Source organism: Rhamphochromis longiceps, linkage group LG22 (assembly GCF_057381845.1).
Source record: "Rhamphochromis longiceps isolate RC_006_pf linkage group LG22, R_longiceps_female_GT1.1, whole genome shotgun sequence".
NCBI classification, from domain to species: Eukaryota; Metazoa; Chordata; class Actinopteri; order Cichliformes; family Cichlidae; genus Rhamphochromis; species Rhamphochromis longiceps.
The window spans coordinates 1,002,637-1,018,757 of NC_140577.1; the positions used below are offsets into that span (position 1 = coordinate 1,002,637).

The 16,121-nt window shown below is 44.4% G+C and overlaps 1 protein-coding gene across 1 annotated transcript; it reads right to left on the bottom strand.

Annotated features, from left to right (window-relative positions):
- Window positions 1-3,301: 3,301 nt before the first annotated feature.
- LOC146643018 (uncharacterized) lies at window positions 3,302-5,542 on the bottom strand. Its single transcript, XM_085396883.1, has 3 exons — window positions 5,461-5,542; window positions 3,977-5,376; window positions 3,302-3,841 (listed from the first exon to the last, which is right to left on the bottom strand). The coding sequence occupies exons 1-3, from the start codon at window positions 5,540-5,542 to the stop codon at window positions 3,302-3,304; spliced, it is 2,022 nt and encodes a 673-aa protein (XP_085253009.1).
- Between the last annotated feature and the right edge of the window lie 10,579 nt (window positions 5,543-16,121).

Sequence of the window (16,121 nt, forward strand, 5' to 3'; positions counted from 1 at the left end):
ATGCCAATTAGCTCGGGAAAATCTGACTCATACGCAGGCTAAAATGAAAGCTGGTTATCATACAAAGGCTGTTTACAGAAGTTTCCAGCCGGGCTAGAAAGTGTTGGTGTTGCTGCCTGTGGTAGGGTCCAGTTTGCTAGCCCAGTTCGCTGGCCCATATGTGGTGGAACAGAAACTCAGCGAGAACAATTATGTGATCCAGACCCCAGACCGTCGGAGAAAGTCTAGGGTTTGTCACATTAATATGTTGAAATCGTGTCACTCAAGGAGCCCTTTGGGTGCGCCATCTCCAGTGTGCGCCGCTAGTGTTGTTTCTCCTTATGAACCCTCTGATGACGGACTGCTCCAGAAAAGTGAAGCGCTGGGTAGCGGTTGAAAAATTCGGAGATCTTAAATGATTTAGAGACATATTTAGCCCACCTATCTGAGCCCGCTCGAGCTGACATCACTGATCTGATAGAGGATCATTTATCACTTTTTTCTGATCATCCTCATCAAACTGCAGTCCTGTACCACGACATTGACGTGGAAGGACATTAAGCAGCATGCCTATCGAGTGAACCCAGTGAAAAGAGTAATAATGCAGAAGGAAGTCAGCTATCTCTTAGAACACGGTTTAGCCAGCGCGTGGAGTTTGCCGTGTGTGCTGGTACCAAAATCTGACAACACTCCTCGGCTTTGTAATGATTACAGGAAAGTTAACGTTGTTACCAAACATGATTCATTTCCTCTTCCTTGAATGGAGGATTGTATTGATAGAGTGGGATCGGCATCTTTTGTAACCAAACTTGATCTGTTAAAAGGTTACTGGCAAGTACCTTTAACTCCCAGAGCATCTAAAATATCTGCTTTTGTCACGCCAGATCATTTTCTCCAGTAGACGGTTATGCCGTTTAGGTTGCGTAACGCACCCGCTACGTTCCAGCGCCTTATGGGCAGTACTGGCCGGCGTGAATAACTGTGATGCCTACTTGGATGATGTTGTCATTTACTCATCCACCTGGTCTGACCACTTACAAACACTCTCTCTCGTTTTCAGCCGTTTTCAGGAAGCCTCGCTTACTCTGAACCTGGCCAAATGTGAATTTGGCAGAGCCACCATCACATACCTGGGAAAACAGTTGGGTCAGGGACAGGTAAGGCCGGTGACTGTGGAGATACAGGCTATTGTCGAGTTTCCGGTCCCACAAACGAGAAGGGCGCTACGCCGATTTCTAGGAATGTGTGGTTATTACAGAGGTCCATGAAAGAACTTCGCCACTGTTGTCGTTCCTCTCATCGATTTGATCAGCCAAGTGAAGCCTTTTGTGTGGACGCCTGTTTGTCAGACTGCTTTCGAGTCTGCGAAAGCATTGCTGTGCAGTTCCCCTGTTCTTACGGGACCTAATTTCAGGTGCCCTTTCAAGCTCGAGGTTGACGCTAGTGCGGCTGGTGCAGGAGCTGTCCTTATGCAGGAAGCCCATCGCGGGGTGGATCGCCCAATTTGCTATTTTTCCAAAATGTTCAACAAACATCAGATGAACTACAGCACTATTGAAAAGGAAGCCCTTGCCTTGTTGTTAGCCCTGCAGCATTTCGAGGTGTATATTGGATCCAGCTCTATACCCATTCAAGTATTCACTGACCACAAACCATTGGTGTTTCTCTCCCGGATGCAAAACTCAAATGAGAGACTTATGCGTTGGTCACTACTTTTGTCAGGATCCTGGGTCATTCGACCCAGCGTTCGTAGTTTTTCCTGTGTTCCTGTTTCATGTTAAGTTCATTTGTTATTCTTGGAGGTATTTTATTGGAGGTCCTAAGATGTTTAGTTTACTGGGCTTCCCCTCCTTGTGTTTCATTCCATGTTTTCCCAGCCCGTCATGTCTGTGCTCCCCCCTCGTGCTTCTCTGTGCTTTATTCTCCCCTTTGGTCTGTGTCTCTGTGTATTTCCTGTTTTACTTTGAAGTTCCATGTCTTATGTGAATGTGTCCTACTTTGCTTCCTTGTCTTGTCAGTTCTGATTTCCCCCAGCTGTGCTCTCCTTCTGTGTCTCGTTATTTCCCAGTGTATTTAAACCCTGTGTTTCTCTGAGTCTGTGTCGCGTCGTCCCTCAAGCTGTGTGTTCCCTCATGTGCCTCTCCGTAAAGTATAGTTTATATTTTCCCAGTATACTTTAGTTTTGTATCTCTTCCTGGTGTCTTCGAATAAAATCTACATTCTGAGTTCATCCCTCGAGTCTGAGTGCCTGCATTTTGGGTCCAACTCCTGCCTGCCACACAGCGCTTCCTGACAACGTTTGCAGGATTTTAACCTGCAAATCAAGAAAGGAACGGAAAATGTCATCGCTGACGCCTTGTAAAGAGCAATTTCTTAGTTTGGGAATTAAACAATAGGAGGGTTGTTTAATTCAGGTAATATATCTGTTTATACTAATTCAGCTGTGCCAGGGCCCTGCTCCAATTGGTGCGTGGATACACCGCCCCGTCGTGACTGGTTCCAGCTGGAGGACCCGGGTAGGGGTGAGCTGCAGTTTCTTTTGATCACCAGTTTTCTCCTGTTTTGAATTAGTTAAGCAGGTCAGACTCTGTCTTTATTTTTTGACTTGTTTTAGTAAGGTCAGGGGTGTAATATTTGCAGAGTTCATATTTGGTGGAAGTCTGCCACACAATAAATAAGATTTAGAATATGCTTTGTAACTTCTATAGAATTATTTTTGATGTTTGATATAGAATAAAGGGCCATGATCCAACTGATGTTTACCCAGTATTTTAATCTCCTCTTCAAATCACTCGGATCAAATCACTTTTTTATTGTCACATCACATGTGCAGGCACACTGGCACAGCACATGTGAGTGAAATTCTTGTGTGCGAGCCCCACAAGCAACAGAGATGTGCAAACACAAAAACACAAACGAGCAAAATACAAGAATGGCCAACCTGAAACTAATAAATATATGTACAATATATAATAGTGTATGCATTTCTGGATGTGTATACTAAATCTCTTTACCAGCAAACACTGTGAAAAACTATGGTGAAATACAAGCACAGATATTCTGCCAGCAAAATAAAACCACAACCCAAAAAAAGTATAAACACAAGTAAAATACTCAAGTTCACCAGTAAATGGCAACAAAACAGCAACGGGGATTAGATTAAATGCTCAGTTTTGAACATTATAATCACACAAATTGAGAACAATTAAACACATTTCACTGAGAACGAGCTACATGCTAATTTAAACATTTCATACATTCTCATAAATAATTTTCTGTTATATTTATATTATTTACAGGAAGTGAACTGAAGAGAAAAATGTTAACAGTATGAGCTGAGTACATGTGACATCACAGGAATAATAACGGACAGGAAGCTGATGTTGATGAGGATGGCAGAGGAGGTGGTGGTTGTTGTTGCTGCAGTTGTGGTTGTTGTTGGGGCAGTTGTGGTTGTTGTCGCTGAGGTTGTGGTTGTTGTTGCTGCAGTTGTGGTTGTTGTTGGAACAGCTGTGGTTGTTGTCGCTGAGGTTGTGGTTGTTGTTGGGGCAGTTGTGGTTGTTGTCGCTGAGGTTGTGGTTGTTGTTGGGGCAGTTATGGTTGTTGTCGCTGCGGTTGTGGTTGTTGTTGCGGCAGTTGTGGTTGTTGTTGCTGCAGTTGTGGTTGTTGTTGGAACAGCTGTGGTTGTTGTCGCTGCAGTTGTGGTTGTTGTCGCTGCAGTTGTTGTTGTTGTTGGAACAGCTGTGGTTGTTGTTGTTGTTGTTGGAACAGCTGTGGTTGTTGTCGCAGAGGTTGTGGTTGTTGTTGGGGCAGTTATGGTTGTTGTCGCTGCAGTTGTTGTTGTTGTTGGAACAGCTGTGGTTGTTGTTGTTGTTGTTGGAACAGCTGTGGTTGTTGTGGTTGTTGTTGGAACAGCTGTGGTTGTTGGAACAGCTGTGGTTGTTGGAACAGCTGTGGTTGTTGTCGCTGCAGTTGTGGTTGTTGTTGCTGCAGTTGTTGTTGTCGGGGCAGTTGTGGTTGTTGTTGGAAGAGCTGTGGTTGTTGTTGCTGCACTTGTGGTTGTTGCTGGAACAGCTGTGGTTGTTGTTGGAACAGCTGTGATTGTTGTCGCTGCAGTTGTGGTTGTTGTTGCTGTGGTTGTTGTTGCTGAGGTTGTGGTTGTTGTCGGGGCAGTTGTGGTTGTTGTTGCTGCAGTTGTGGTTGTTGTCGGGGCAGTTGTGGTTGTTGTTGCTGCAGTTGTGGTTGTTGTTGCTGCAGTTGTTGTTGTCGGGGCAGTTGTGGTTGTTGTTGGAACAGCTGTGGTTGTTGTCGGGGCAGTTGTGGTTGTTGTTGCTGCAGTTGTGGTTGTTGTTGGAACAGCTGTGGTTGTTGTCGCTGCAGTTGTGGTTGTTGTTGGAACAGCTGTGGTTGTTGTCGGAACAGCTGTGGTTGTTGTCGCAGCAGTTGTTGTTGTTGGGGCAGTTGTGGTTGTTGTTGGAGCAGCTGTGGTTGTTGTCGCTGCAGTTGTGGTTGTTGTTGGAACAGCTGTGGTTGTTGTCGCTGCAGTTGTGGTTGTTGTTGGAACAGCTGTGGTTGTTGTCGGAACAGCTGTGGTTGTTGTCGCAGCAGTTGTTGTTGTTGGGGCAGTTGTGGTTGTTGTTGGAGCAGCTGTGGTTGTTGTCGCTGCAGTTGTGGTTGTTGTTGGAACAGCTGTGGTTGTTGTCGCTGCAGTTGTGGTTGTTGTTGGAACAGCTGTGGTTGTTGTCGCTGCAGTTGTGGTTGTTGTTGCTGCAGTTGTGGTTGTTGTTGCTGCAGTTGTGGTTGTTGTCGGGGCAGTTGTGGTTGTTGTTGGAACAGCTGTGGTTGTTGTCGCTGCAGTTGTGGTTGTTGTCGCTGCAGTTGTGGTTGTTGTTGCTGCAGTTGTTGTTGTCGGGGCAGTTGTAGTTGTTGTTGGAACAGCTGTGGTTGTTGTCGCTGCAGTTGTAGTTGTTGTTGGGGCAGTTGTGGTTGTTGTTGCTGCAGTTGTGGTTGTTGTTGTTGGAACAGCTGTGGTTGTTGTCGCTGCAGTTGTGGTTGTTGTTGGAACAGGTGTGGTTGTTGGAACAGGTGTGGTTGTTGGAACAGGTGTGGTTGTTGGAACAGCTGTGGTTGTTGTCGCTGCAGTTGTGGTTGTTGTCGCTGCAGTTGTGGTTGTTGTTGGAACAGCTGTGGTTGTTGTCGCTGCAGTTGTGGTTGTTGTCGCTGCAGTTGTGGTTGTTGTTGGAACAGCTGTGGTTGTTGTCGCTGGATTTGTGGTTGTTGTTGGGGCAGCTGTGGTTGTTGTCGCTGCAGTTGTGGTTGGGGCAGCTGTGGTTGTTTTTGGAGCATCTGCAGTTGTTGTTGCTGCGGTTGAGGTTGTTGTCCATGCATTGCAGCAGGCTGTGTAGAAATCTTTTCTCAGTTTCATATTTGTTCACCCTTTTAACGAGTATAAAACTCTTTGAATAATAAAGCTTCTCTTACCAACAAAAAGAAGAACGATGATACAAATCTTTGCGATCATAGTGAAGTTGTTTCTCTGCTCTCTGAAAATTTTGTCCATCATGGTTATTATCAGCTGAAGAAAAGATCAAATGCCTAGCATGCCTATGGTCGGTTTAATTCAAAGTATGAGGTTGGCATGAAAGAATGTTTTTGTTGAGTTAAAATCTTTGCATTTTACTGTTTTCATTCATGGCTGCAACATTATATAACTTTATATTTGAAATTACCAATCTGTGATCTCTTTATTCTTAAAAATCTTACCTTGAAGTTGTCAATGTGCTTCTCTTACACTTTATCACTTCTTGTAATTTTTCATGTGTTGCTAATTATTTCATATTTACCATCAAGTTGCTTGTTTATACTGAGCTTGAAACAGAAGTATAGAACTAACATAGTTCTTTATTACTATTCATTACTATGAAAACAGAACAGAACCATTTAAAAAACGAAAACGTTACTTTTTTTTTAATGAAAATGCTCCCTAAATTAAACAACATAAAGCAACCAGATCACAGTAAAAATAACAATTAACCGTAAAAAACACATGTTGTATATTTAAAATGTATTAATATACAACATGTCAGATATATATTTAATATTAGGATTACTTACATAGTATCTCTCTGCTTGAATGTCATCCACTGCAGTGAAAGAAAGCGATGTTCTTTGACTTCATCTCCTCTTTTTATAAACAGCCAACATGAACCTGAGGGCAAATATGTGCAGGTGGAGTAATGGTAGTTATCGTCATGGTTTAAGGTGTGTGCACTAACCTTTTATTTACCTGCATCTCTCTCCTATTGTCCTCCTGAAGCAGCCATCACTTCAAATTTGTAGTCAAAAAGGATCTGACAGACTAACTCAAACAAATTTTCTGTGATTAGTTTTGGTTTTTATAAAGCTCACAACTGACTGAGTAGGTTTAGACAAAGAAACAACTTTTCCAGGTCTCTACTTCTTTGTTGACAGTCAGTGTGCACATAAAAAACTTCAATTCATTTTATTTTTAAAATTTTCTTTTAAACAAATTCTGTGATTGTTAGAGTCAATGTTCAAACTTGATTTGTTCTGCTTCAGTAACTGAATGAAGTTGTTACTAGTTTAAGTAGATGAATGAATTTTAAAGGCCTTCCTGAGAACAAGGTGTTCATCTTTTATTTCATTTGATTTTCTTGTATCTTATTACATCACTTAATTCCTGAAAACATTTCTCTGTTATTCTTAAAATACATAAACATCCACTACATAATTATTTGTAAGAAAAAATGTTCTTTAATGATTCGTCAAACAGGAGTCAGCGCATTACTGAATGTCTGGGATTTGCCCATCATACCTAAACATAACTTGTGTGACCTTTTAATAAGCTGCTTCTTGTGGTAGGAACGCATTTCTAAAGCGTGACAATACGTTAGTGGAACAGTAATGATCTGTGTGTTTGTTTTCTCACGTCAGTGGATGGCTGCTGTTTCCTGTTGCGACACCAACCCTGAAATATCCACCAGACACACACATATGCATAAAAATCCTCAGATGTTTAATTGGAGGAGTCAACATTCCCTGATATAACAGCAAATGTCTTGTGTGAAATGATACAAGTTGGAATTTGATCATTAAATTGATTTGGAGTCTTTACACTGTATGGAGTGCCTGTAGTTCATCAGCCTTTTTTCTTAGAGGGACAGAAGGTTGAACAGCAGTATAGGCAGCTGTTGGAGTGATTTTGATAAAAGTTGTCATCGTTGTGCTTAAAATTGTAAACCTTGTCCTGAACTGCATGTTCAGATATTTTTCTGTTCATCCCCTACATGTAGGATGGTGGGAGAGGCTATAGCTGGTTTCCTTATTTTGTAAGGAATGTCTGTGAAGGTTCTCAGTCATCCGGGTCATCGTAGTCTAAGGAGCTTGGAGCAACTTAAAGAAGTCCAGACGCCTTTCTTTCCAAGCTCCTTAGACTTTTGTAAGGATAGTCACTTCCTACCCTTTATGGGCTCACCTGTGCTTGTATATGGTGGACTATTTAAGGGGTTAAGCCCTATGGGGCTTTGGAGTTGATGTCACGCCGCAGTGCATTGTGGGAGTGCGGCACCAGTTTAGCAGGCTACGAATCGCCTGGATCGGTACAAGATTTGGCTTTTTTTAAGCCTCCATGTTGTGAATTCGCCGTCATTCAAACAAAGGTAAGTCAGCTCGAGTACTGCGAGTAAAATGCGTTTGATTCCCCCCGAACATTCAGATTAGTGCAGCATAAATTCATTCATGAGGGGAAACTACAGTCAGAACATGTGGAGGCTGTTAGAGGGAAAACATAGTGAGTTCAGTGCATTTATGTGACATTGTCCTGAAGGATTTAGTCATTCTCTATGGTTAAAGAAATTGCACTAATTAATTCATATTTGTTATAAATAATCCTAATTATACATCTTGCTTCCGTGTTTGTGTCCTGTGTAAGTAAAAATATATTCTATTTTGGTTTTATACATCGATTAATGACCTGCAGAATCTCCTTATCATATTAAGTGATTCATAAAAGTCGAACTTTATGCTTTCTCCCTCTTGAAAGCGATGACATCCTTGCATTACATACTTTAGGTTCATTTTTTGCTGGCAGATTAAAAAAAACAAACAGGCAGATTTAGAATACAACATGCAGCGTTGTATAGATGGACACATAAAAAGATAAAAAAATCACATGTAAACACTTTGTTACATTTATGATAAAGTAGATTAAACACATTTGTGTCGGCCTTGGCTCATAGTTCTTGTCTTTAAATGAACTTTGTCTGTGTGTGTTTCAGGTCCTGCACTCTCAAAGACTGAATGAACCAGCATTGCAGCCATGGGTCACTGTGAGCATCACAGGGAAGGTTGAAGCCGCCCACTGCACCTGTAAGGCCGGAGTCACGGAGACCTGCAGCCATGTTGCTGCTCTTCTGTTTAATGTAGAAGCAACAGTGAGGATCTGTGGCACAAGGACTGTTACAGATGAACCTGCATACTGGGTTTTGCCTGGTAATATGACCAAGATACAGCCAGAGGTTGGCCATAAGATAGACTTCTCCTCTTCAGCTGCCCAAAAAAAGGCTCTCGATTAAAACATAATGTTTTAATTTAGGGGGGCATGTAAATAATTTGCATTTACTGAATATGTACTAATATGAACCACAGTTCAAAAGTTGAATAAAGAAATAAATGTTTGCCTATTTTAATTAAAACCACTTTGTAGAACATCAGTTACAATTGTCATGGAAAACAGGGACCCAGGCGCAGTTCTTCTTCACAGAAACGCAGTGCGTTTATTTACAGTGAAATAGACAGGCAAGTCCAACGTCCCTTGCTCCCAGTGCGTTCCGTGTTGTAACTCCCTAGTGTGTGTGCTCCCCAACTCACTCCTCCACTCGCCTCTCCTGGAGGAAGGAGGAAAAATCCACTATTAGCCACACGCTAGCCAAATACCAAGCTCACACTGCTCGCACAGACTGCACCAGTTCGGAGTAATAATCCCGCGTCGACTGTCGCCGCGAGTCCAGGTTAAATACCTCTTTCTAGAGCATTTTCCCTGGTTTTACTACCACACTGGGGCACATGTTCACCAAAATGCAGCAAACCTTCACCATCTTATCCAGAAGGGTCGCCTCTTCACCTTCACATGGAAGAACTAATCTGATTGGCATGGTGGTGTGTAGCATGTGGTTTGAAGCAGGGATTTCGTAGTGCCCCATGTGTAGCGTTGGAACCCAGTCAGGATTTGTTTCATCCATTTCATAGGCTGGTTTGCTGCAATAATGAAAAACAATTAGCAACTAATATGCTATAAAGAGTGATATGAACTTATTTAGAACTTAACTGAATGAAAACGTCTGGAGCACCAACAGATATCTGTGGATGGTAGAGAACTGGATATCAGCTCGTCTCACAGCTGCTATCCAGGCTAGATGTTATCAGATGTATCAGATGTATCAGATGTTACCAAACGCCTTCGTTTGGTAACATCTGATACACGAGCTCCCTCACGTTGCTTCCAGGTGGGGAAAGAATAAAAACAGAGCCCATTTTCCAGCTTATTCCCTTCCCGATCGTGCGATCTAACGACCAACACAGCAAGGACGAACCATTGCTGATGCTTTCAGTCCTTTAGCCCTTTGTTTGGCCTGCTGAAATGGCGCCTCAGCGGCCACACCCCCTCCCGTGACATCACATTCCAAAGCCCTATACGGGGTGAGGGGAGATGACCCTTTTTTATGACTAGGGATGTTGTTAAAACACTCTTTAATATCAATCAATTATATATATTTCTAAGCATAAATGACAATCCAACAATATAAACCTAACACTTGGGTTGCACCTTATTAGCCCCAGCAATAAGTTTCACCTAAATCCTCCTGTAGCCCTAAAGTCAACAAGAAGCCAGCCATGGTAGCATTTTTGTACTAATGAACTCTTCCTAGAGATTTGATTGTATCAGTGTGATCCTTGGTGAGTTCAATCTAAAGACCTTGTTGATCATAGATTGGAAAACTTTTAATCTTTTTGAAAAGGGCCTTCTATTTTTTACCACATGAAGCAAAACTGACTTACAATAAAAATTCAATAAAGATTCACATCATCCAATTTACATGCTTGATAAATGAGACTGTCCCTGGACATCTGTTTGTCAGTATTAGCCCATTACATGAAATAAGCAGTAGGTGATAAACATCATCAGATTTATATCAAGAACACACGTCACAAACTACAACAGCCTTTATCTTTCTATAAACACTGAATGGAGGCTGGAGTGGATACTAATCATCATTGTGCTTTTACTTAACAGACTGTGAGTCACCTGAACATAAAACATGTTCAATAAATAATAATAATCAATAATTATGTAGTTTTATGTAAGCTAGAAGAAAGAAGGGTGGAACTTCAATACTGTCCTGGATGCATGCCGACTATAGTTTATGGCCAAATATTGTGTCTATTTAATGCCAGTTTAGGTTCATTCTTGAATAAATTATTGTGCTTTTGAGTTTCTAAAAACTTTTTCCTGGAAGGTTTAACTCGCTCAGATCTGTTATTTGAATTGTTTTTCTCATTGTATGTCATGCTGTTCATTATCGTGGTGTGTGAATTAATTCAGATTCCTAAAATGATTTTTTATGCATTCATGAATCTCATGTTTTTGTGTGAGTGCTTTGATAAAGTAGAAGATGCATCTTAAATGGTTTAAATTGCAAAGAAAGACTCTGAGAATATTAAGTGAAGACAATAACCTGCAGTGTGACCAGGAAGGCAGTGCAGAAGAGCTGTCTTCTTAATTGTCTTCTCAATGCCTAATTTGTAATTATTTTTCTGACAGTAAACAGCACATTAATAAAAGGTGTTTACATCATGGAAAGCACCGTGATAAACAACTTTAATTCCTTGGAGTTATAAACAGGAAATAATGAAGTCAGAACAAAAGAGCCCAGTGAATGAAGAGTCACCACCCAAAACTGAAGAACATTTCTGTGCATTGGGTGTGTTGCTGTTTAAATGCATCATCAGACATGCAATGGACTGTAATAAACTGTGCTGTCAGTCAGCTTGTTGGTATTTAGCAGGAGAATAAAGGAAGAACCCACATGTTTTTGTTAAACATGCTCCTGGTTCTGATCACTGACGCCAGCAGCTGCTGCACACATGAATCACCTCTGTGCAATATTTAGCAAAGACTTCCTGCAAAACATTTCCTGTAAAAGTAACTTATGTTGACTGAACCTTACCTGTCAAACTGGTGATGGTGCAGTTTGTTGACCCACACTGCAGTGAAAGGCAATAATAAACAAAGAGCATTATTACTGCTGTTATTACTGCCCAGGTCCATCAGTGTTTCCACTCACCATCCGTCAGATGCTTCTACAACTTGGTTCAACTTTACCTGGGGTAAACATGTAATTGATTGGACATGATTTGGAAAGACACACAACTGTCTGTACGAGGTTTCATAGTTCCCAGTGCATGTCACAGCACAAACTAAGCTTTAAATTATCGTTAGTTTCTGACAGAAACACTGGGGATGCAACTCAAGTCGGCGCTGTCCACTCATGGGGATGGGTGATGAACTTAAAAGGATGAGTGCGTTCACGAAATTCAGCTAGCTGAATGCAGATTTCACTTCAAGGTTGTGTAGTAAAACTGTCATGGCTGATTTTTAGTTTCAGCTGCAGAGAGTTTAAGTACAACGTGGACAGCTGCTAGCAGGAAGAAAAAACATTATTCTTGGTCCACATCTCGTCAGTAAAACTCAACTCAATCTATCTACTATTTTAATATTACTCTACCAGTTATTTTTTAATAGAGCTGTACCAGTCTGGACAGTTACTCAGGGTGTTTTGTAAATTCTAAGCATTGTTCTGATGGTCAGATGAGGAATTTATTGACAGTGGGGGTCTGTCTGTCATAAAATGAGGAGTAAGAGCTGCCTCAGTCAGATAAACAGGAAGTCACAGTTACTAGTATGGGGGAGGGCAACACCCCCAGACTGAACAATAGAATTTGTGAAAAACTATTGAAGAGGGGTGACACAGGGCAGCCCCCCCACGTACTCTATATATGTGTGTGTAAGAGGAAAGATCCTCAGATCCACTTGATGCTTGCTGTGACTGCATGTAGTAGGATCTCCCAATGCGCACTGGTAATAAAGCTCTGATGAAAAATACTCCAGCCTCATCCGACACTTCTTCTCCAGCTGTGATATCAAACGGATCGGTGAGGTCAAGAAGAAGTGAACCTCAACACCATCATGCCCTGAGGTGCTGTAGCCACTGAAACAGCTGGCTGTGTTTGGAGGTCAAAGAGACTGTGGTCAGAGTGAAAGGATTACTCTCCTGCTGCATATTGAAGGTTTGTGTGAGAACAGTGAGCTGTCTGGAGCACAGAATGTGAAGACCAGCATTGATAAACAACAATGCCTGTGTGTGTCATGGTCCCCGTGTCTGCCCGGCCGGCTCCACGAGGCCACATGTGTTTTGTGTACATTCTCCTCTCTCCTCCCCGCCAGGGCGGAGCTCACTGCAGGCTCCCGCCCCTGGCACACACACCTGCATCTCGCCAGGCTCTGATTATGGGTTGGACTCTTAAGGCCGGGATGCAGACAGCCTCACCGCTGGATGATTGTGCTAGACACGTCAGTAAACCTCAGCCTGGTATCCTTAAGCATTGTGGACCTGCTGTGTAACCCTCTTTTCTCCTGTGCACAGTTTCAGAATCAGAATCAGAATCAGAATCAGAATGGGTTTATTGCCAAATGTTGAGCAGGTTTACAACATTAGGAAATTGCTGCGGTGCTTCAGTGCAAACATAGTGTCATAAATGGCACTTAAATAGACATGGAAAAAAATAAAAGTAGGGATAAGAATTAAAAGTGCTACGTGGAAAGATATGTGCATGAGATATACATGAGATATATACATGAGAATAAGAATTAAGAGTGCTACGTTGAAAGATATATACATGAGTGCAGGTGGTGATCAGTGCAAACATGGAATGATGCAGTGACACAGCGTAGGGTCATGTGTTAGTGGCGGGGACAGTCATGTGGTTATTGTTCATGTGTCCAACAGCAGAGGGGAAGAAACTGTTCTTATGGCGAGAGGTTCTGGTGCGAATGGACCGGAGCCTCCTGCCTGAGGGCAGCAGGTCAAACAGACTGTGTCCAGGGTGAGAAGGGTCAGCTGAGATCCGAGCTGCACGCCGCAATGTCCTGGAGGTGTACAGGTCCTGCAAAGATGGGAGTCTGCAGCCAATCACCTTCTCAGCAGAGCGCACAACACGCTGCAGTCTCTGTTTGTCCCTGATAGTGGCTCCAGCGTACCACACGGTGATGGAGGAGGTGAGGATGGACTCGATGATTGCAGTGTAGAATTGCATCATCGTCCGTGTTGGCAGGTTGACTTTCTTCAGCTGCCTCAGGAAGTACATCCTCTGCTGGGCTTTCTTGATGACGGAGGTGATGGTGGGCTCCCACTTCAGGTCCTGGGTGATGGTGGTACCCAGGAAGCGGAATGAGTCCACAGAGGTGATGGGGGTGTCAGTCAGGATGATGGGGGGAGTGGAGCTGTGTGCTTCCTGAAGTCCACAATAATCTCCACTGTCTTCTGGGCATTCAGCACCAGGTTGTTGTGGCTGCACCAGGACACCAGACGTTCAACCTCCCTCCTGTAGGCAGACTCATCCCCGTCCGAGATGAGTCCAATAACGGTGGTGTCATCTGCAAACTTGATTAGCTTGACAGACTGGTGGGTGGAGGTGCAGCAGTTGGTGTACAGGGAGAAGAGCAGAGGAGAAAGAACACAGCCCTGAGGGGAGCCGGTGCTGATGGTCCGGGAGTCCGAGACATTCTTTCCCAGCCTCACATGCTGCTTCCTGTCCGTCAGGAAGTCAGTGATCCACCGGCAGATGGGATCAGGCACATTCATCTGGGAAAGCTTGCCTCGGAGATGGTCTGGAAGGATGGTGTTGAAGGCAGAGCTGAAGTCCACAAACAGGATCCTGGCGTAGGTTCCTGGGGAGTCCAGATGCTGCAGGATGAAGTGTAGGGCCATGTTGATGGCGTCGTCTACAGACCTGTTGGCTCTATAGGCAAACTGCAGGGGATCCAGGAGGGGGGCCGTGAGGGTCCTGAGATGGGAGAGAACTAGGCGCTCAAAAGACTTCATGACCACAGATGTCAGAGCCACGGGTCTGTAGTCATTTAGTCCAGTGATCCTAGGTTTCTTGGGGACAGGGATTATGGTGGAGGACTTGAAGCAGGCAGGCACATGACATGCCTGCAGTGAGGAGTTGAAGATGCCAGAAAACACTGGGGCCAGCTCGTTTGCACAGTGTCTGAGGGTGGCAGGAGACACACCGTCTGGGCCGGGAGCTTTCCGAGCATTCAGGTTCTTAAACTGCTTCCTCACATCTGCTTCATGAATATGAAGAGTTGTGGTGGGAGGAGGTGGTGTGAAATCCTCTTTTGTGTGGGGTGAGGAGGGGGGTGTTGTAGGTGAACAGTTTGAAGGTGGTGATGGCTCTATGGAGGGGGGAGAGGTGGGGGAATGAGTGTCCAAAGTGCCTCTATTGTTGGGGCCGTTGGAGGTGTGAAGGCTGCCTGATGGCTCGTCAAAACGACAGTAGAAGTCGTTAAGGGTGTTGGCCAAGAGCAAGTCATCAGTGGAGTGGGGGGTTTTAGGCTTGTAGTTGGTGATATTCCTAAAACCTTTCCACACAGAGGCCGAGTCATTCTCTGAGATCTGCTGCTGCATCTTCTCAGAGTGCTGATGTTTAGCAATGTCCACTTCTTTAGTGAACCTGTACTTGGCCTCTCTGTAGCAGTCCCTGTCTCCGCTTCTGAACGCCTTTCTCTTTTCCAGCCACAGCTTTTTGAGTTTAGGAGTAAACCAGGGTTTGTCATTGTTATAACTCACCCTGGTGCGTGATGGCACAATGCTGTCCTCACAGAAGTGGATATAGGAGGTGACAGTGTCCGTAAACTCGTCCAAGCTGTTAGAAGCAGCCTTCAATGTGTCCCAGTCTGTGGTCTCCAAACACGTGCGAAGCTCCTCCACAGCCTCGTTGCTCCACAGTTTTTTAGTCCTCACGACAGGTTTGGAGAGCTTCAGCCTCTGTCTGTACGCGGGGATTAGGTGGATCATGACGTGGTCAGAAAGTCCGAGTGAAGCGCGGGGCACCGCACGATAGGCCCCGCTGATCGTGCTGTAACAGTGGTCTAATGTCCTCTCCTCTCTGGTCGGACATTTAATATACTGCTTATATTTTGGAAGCTCATGGCTCAGATTGGCTTTGTTAAAGTCCCCAAAAGCAATGATGAGAGAGTCCGGGAATGTCCGCTCCGTGTGGAGAATCTGCTCCGCGAGTGCGCACTGAGCTGCCTGCGCATCTGCGTCTGGCGGGATGTAAACAGCGGCCAGGATGAATGAAGCAAACTCCCGCGGAGAATAAAACGGTTTGCAGTGAATAAAAAGGTATTCCAGAGAGGAAGAGCAGTGCTGAGCAATCACTGTTACGTCTGTGCACCAGCCACTATTGATGTAGAAGCAGAGACCTTAGAACACATATGCATCAACACTACAATGAGCGGGTGGAGGGAGGTTTGGAGTCTTCTCTCACCCCCATTCTCTGCGGCCTGCTGGAGCGGGAGGGCTAGTAGGAGGAGTTGGCCGTCCGACTGCGGTCTGGGGTGTGGGGCCTCCCTGCTGCTGCGGAGTCGGGGTGGTCTGCCTCTCCCCACCGCAGGGAAAAGGGTAACACCACCTGGGTCTGGGTGCAATTCCCCCCTCCAGGGGCAAGGGTACCTAGACCCGGTTTGTAGAGTACGCTTGGGGAGTGTGATTGTGTGTACAGCGTCTCTTTATGTCTGTCTCCACGTTGGTTGAGTGTGGAGTGAGTGCATATGAGAGCATGAGGGTGGGAATGGATGTTTGTGTCTGTGTGTGCCTGTATGTCTGTGTCTATATGTCAGGTTGGGTATCAGACGCCACCTCTCTGGGGACACCTCAGGCCCTCCAAGGTTTGGAGGCCTATCTCCACCCACCACCACTTCCCCTGCCGGTGGCGGACTCCCTCAGGTGTCGGTGTGTTGGTGGTTCTTTGTGTCTGGGGGTGGGCGTCCGGGTACA

What these genes read in the sequence shown, in the direction of transcription:
- LOC146643018 (XM_085396883.1), bottom strand. Translation starts at nt 5,542, where the DNA reads ATGATGGACAAAATTTTCAGAGAGCAGAGAAACAACTTCACTATGATC. An exon ending in CATCGTTCTTCTTTTTGTTG is followed by an intron (nt 5,377 to 5,460) that starts GTAAGAGAAGCT and finishes ATTTCTACACAG; the next exon opens with CCTGCTGCAATGCATGGACA. An exon ending in CCACAACTGCCCCGACAACA is followed by an intron (nt 3,842 to 3,976) that starts ACAACTGCAGCA and finishes ACAACAACAACA; the next exon opens with ACCACAGCTGTTCCAACAAC.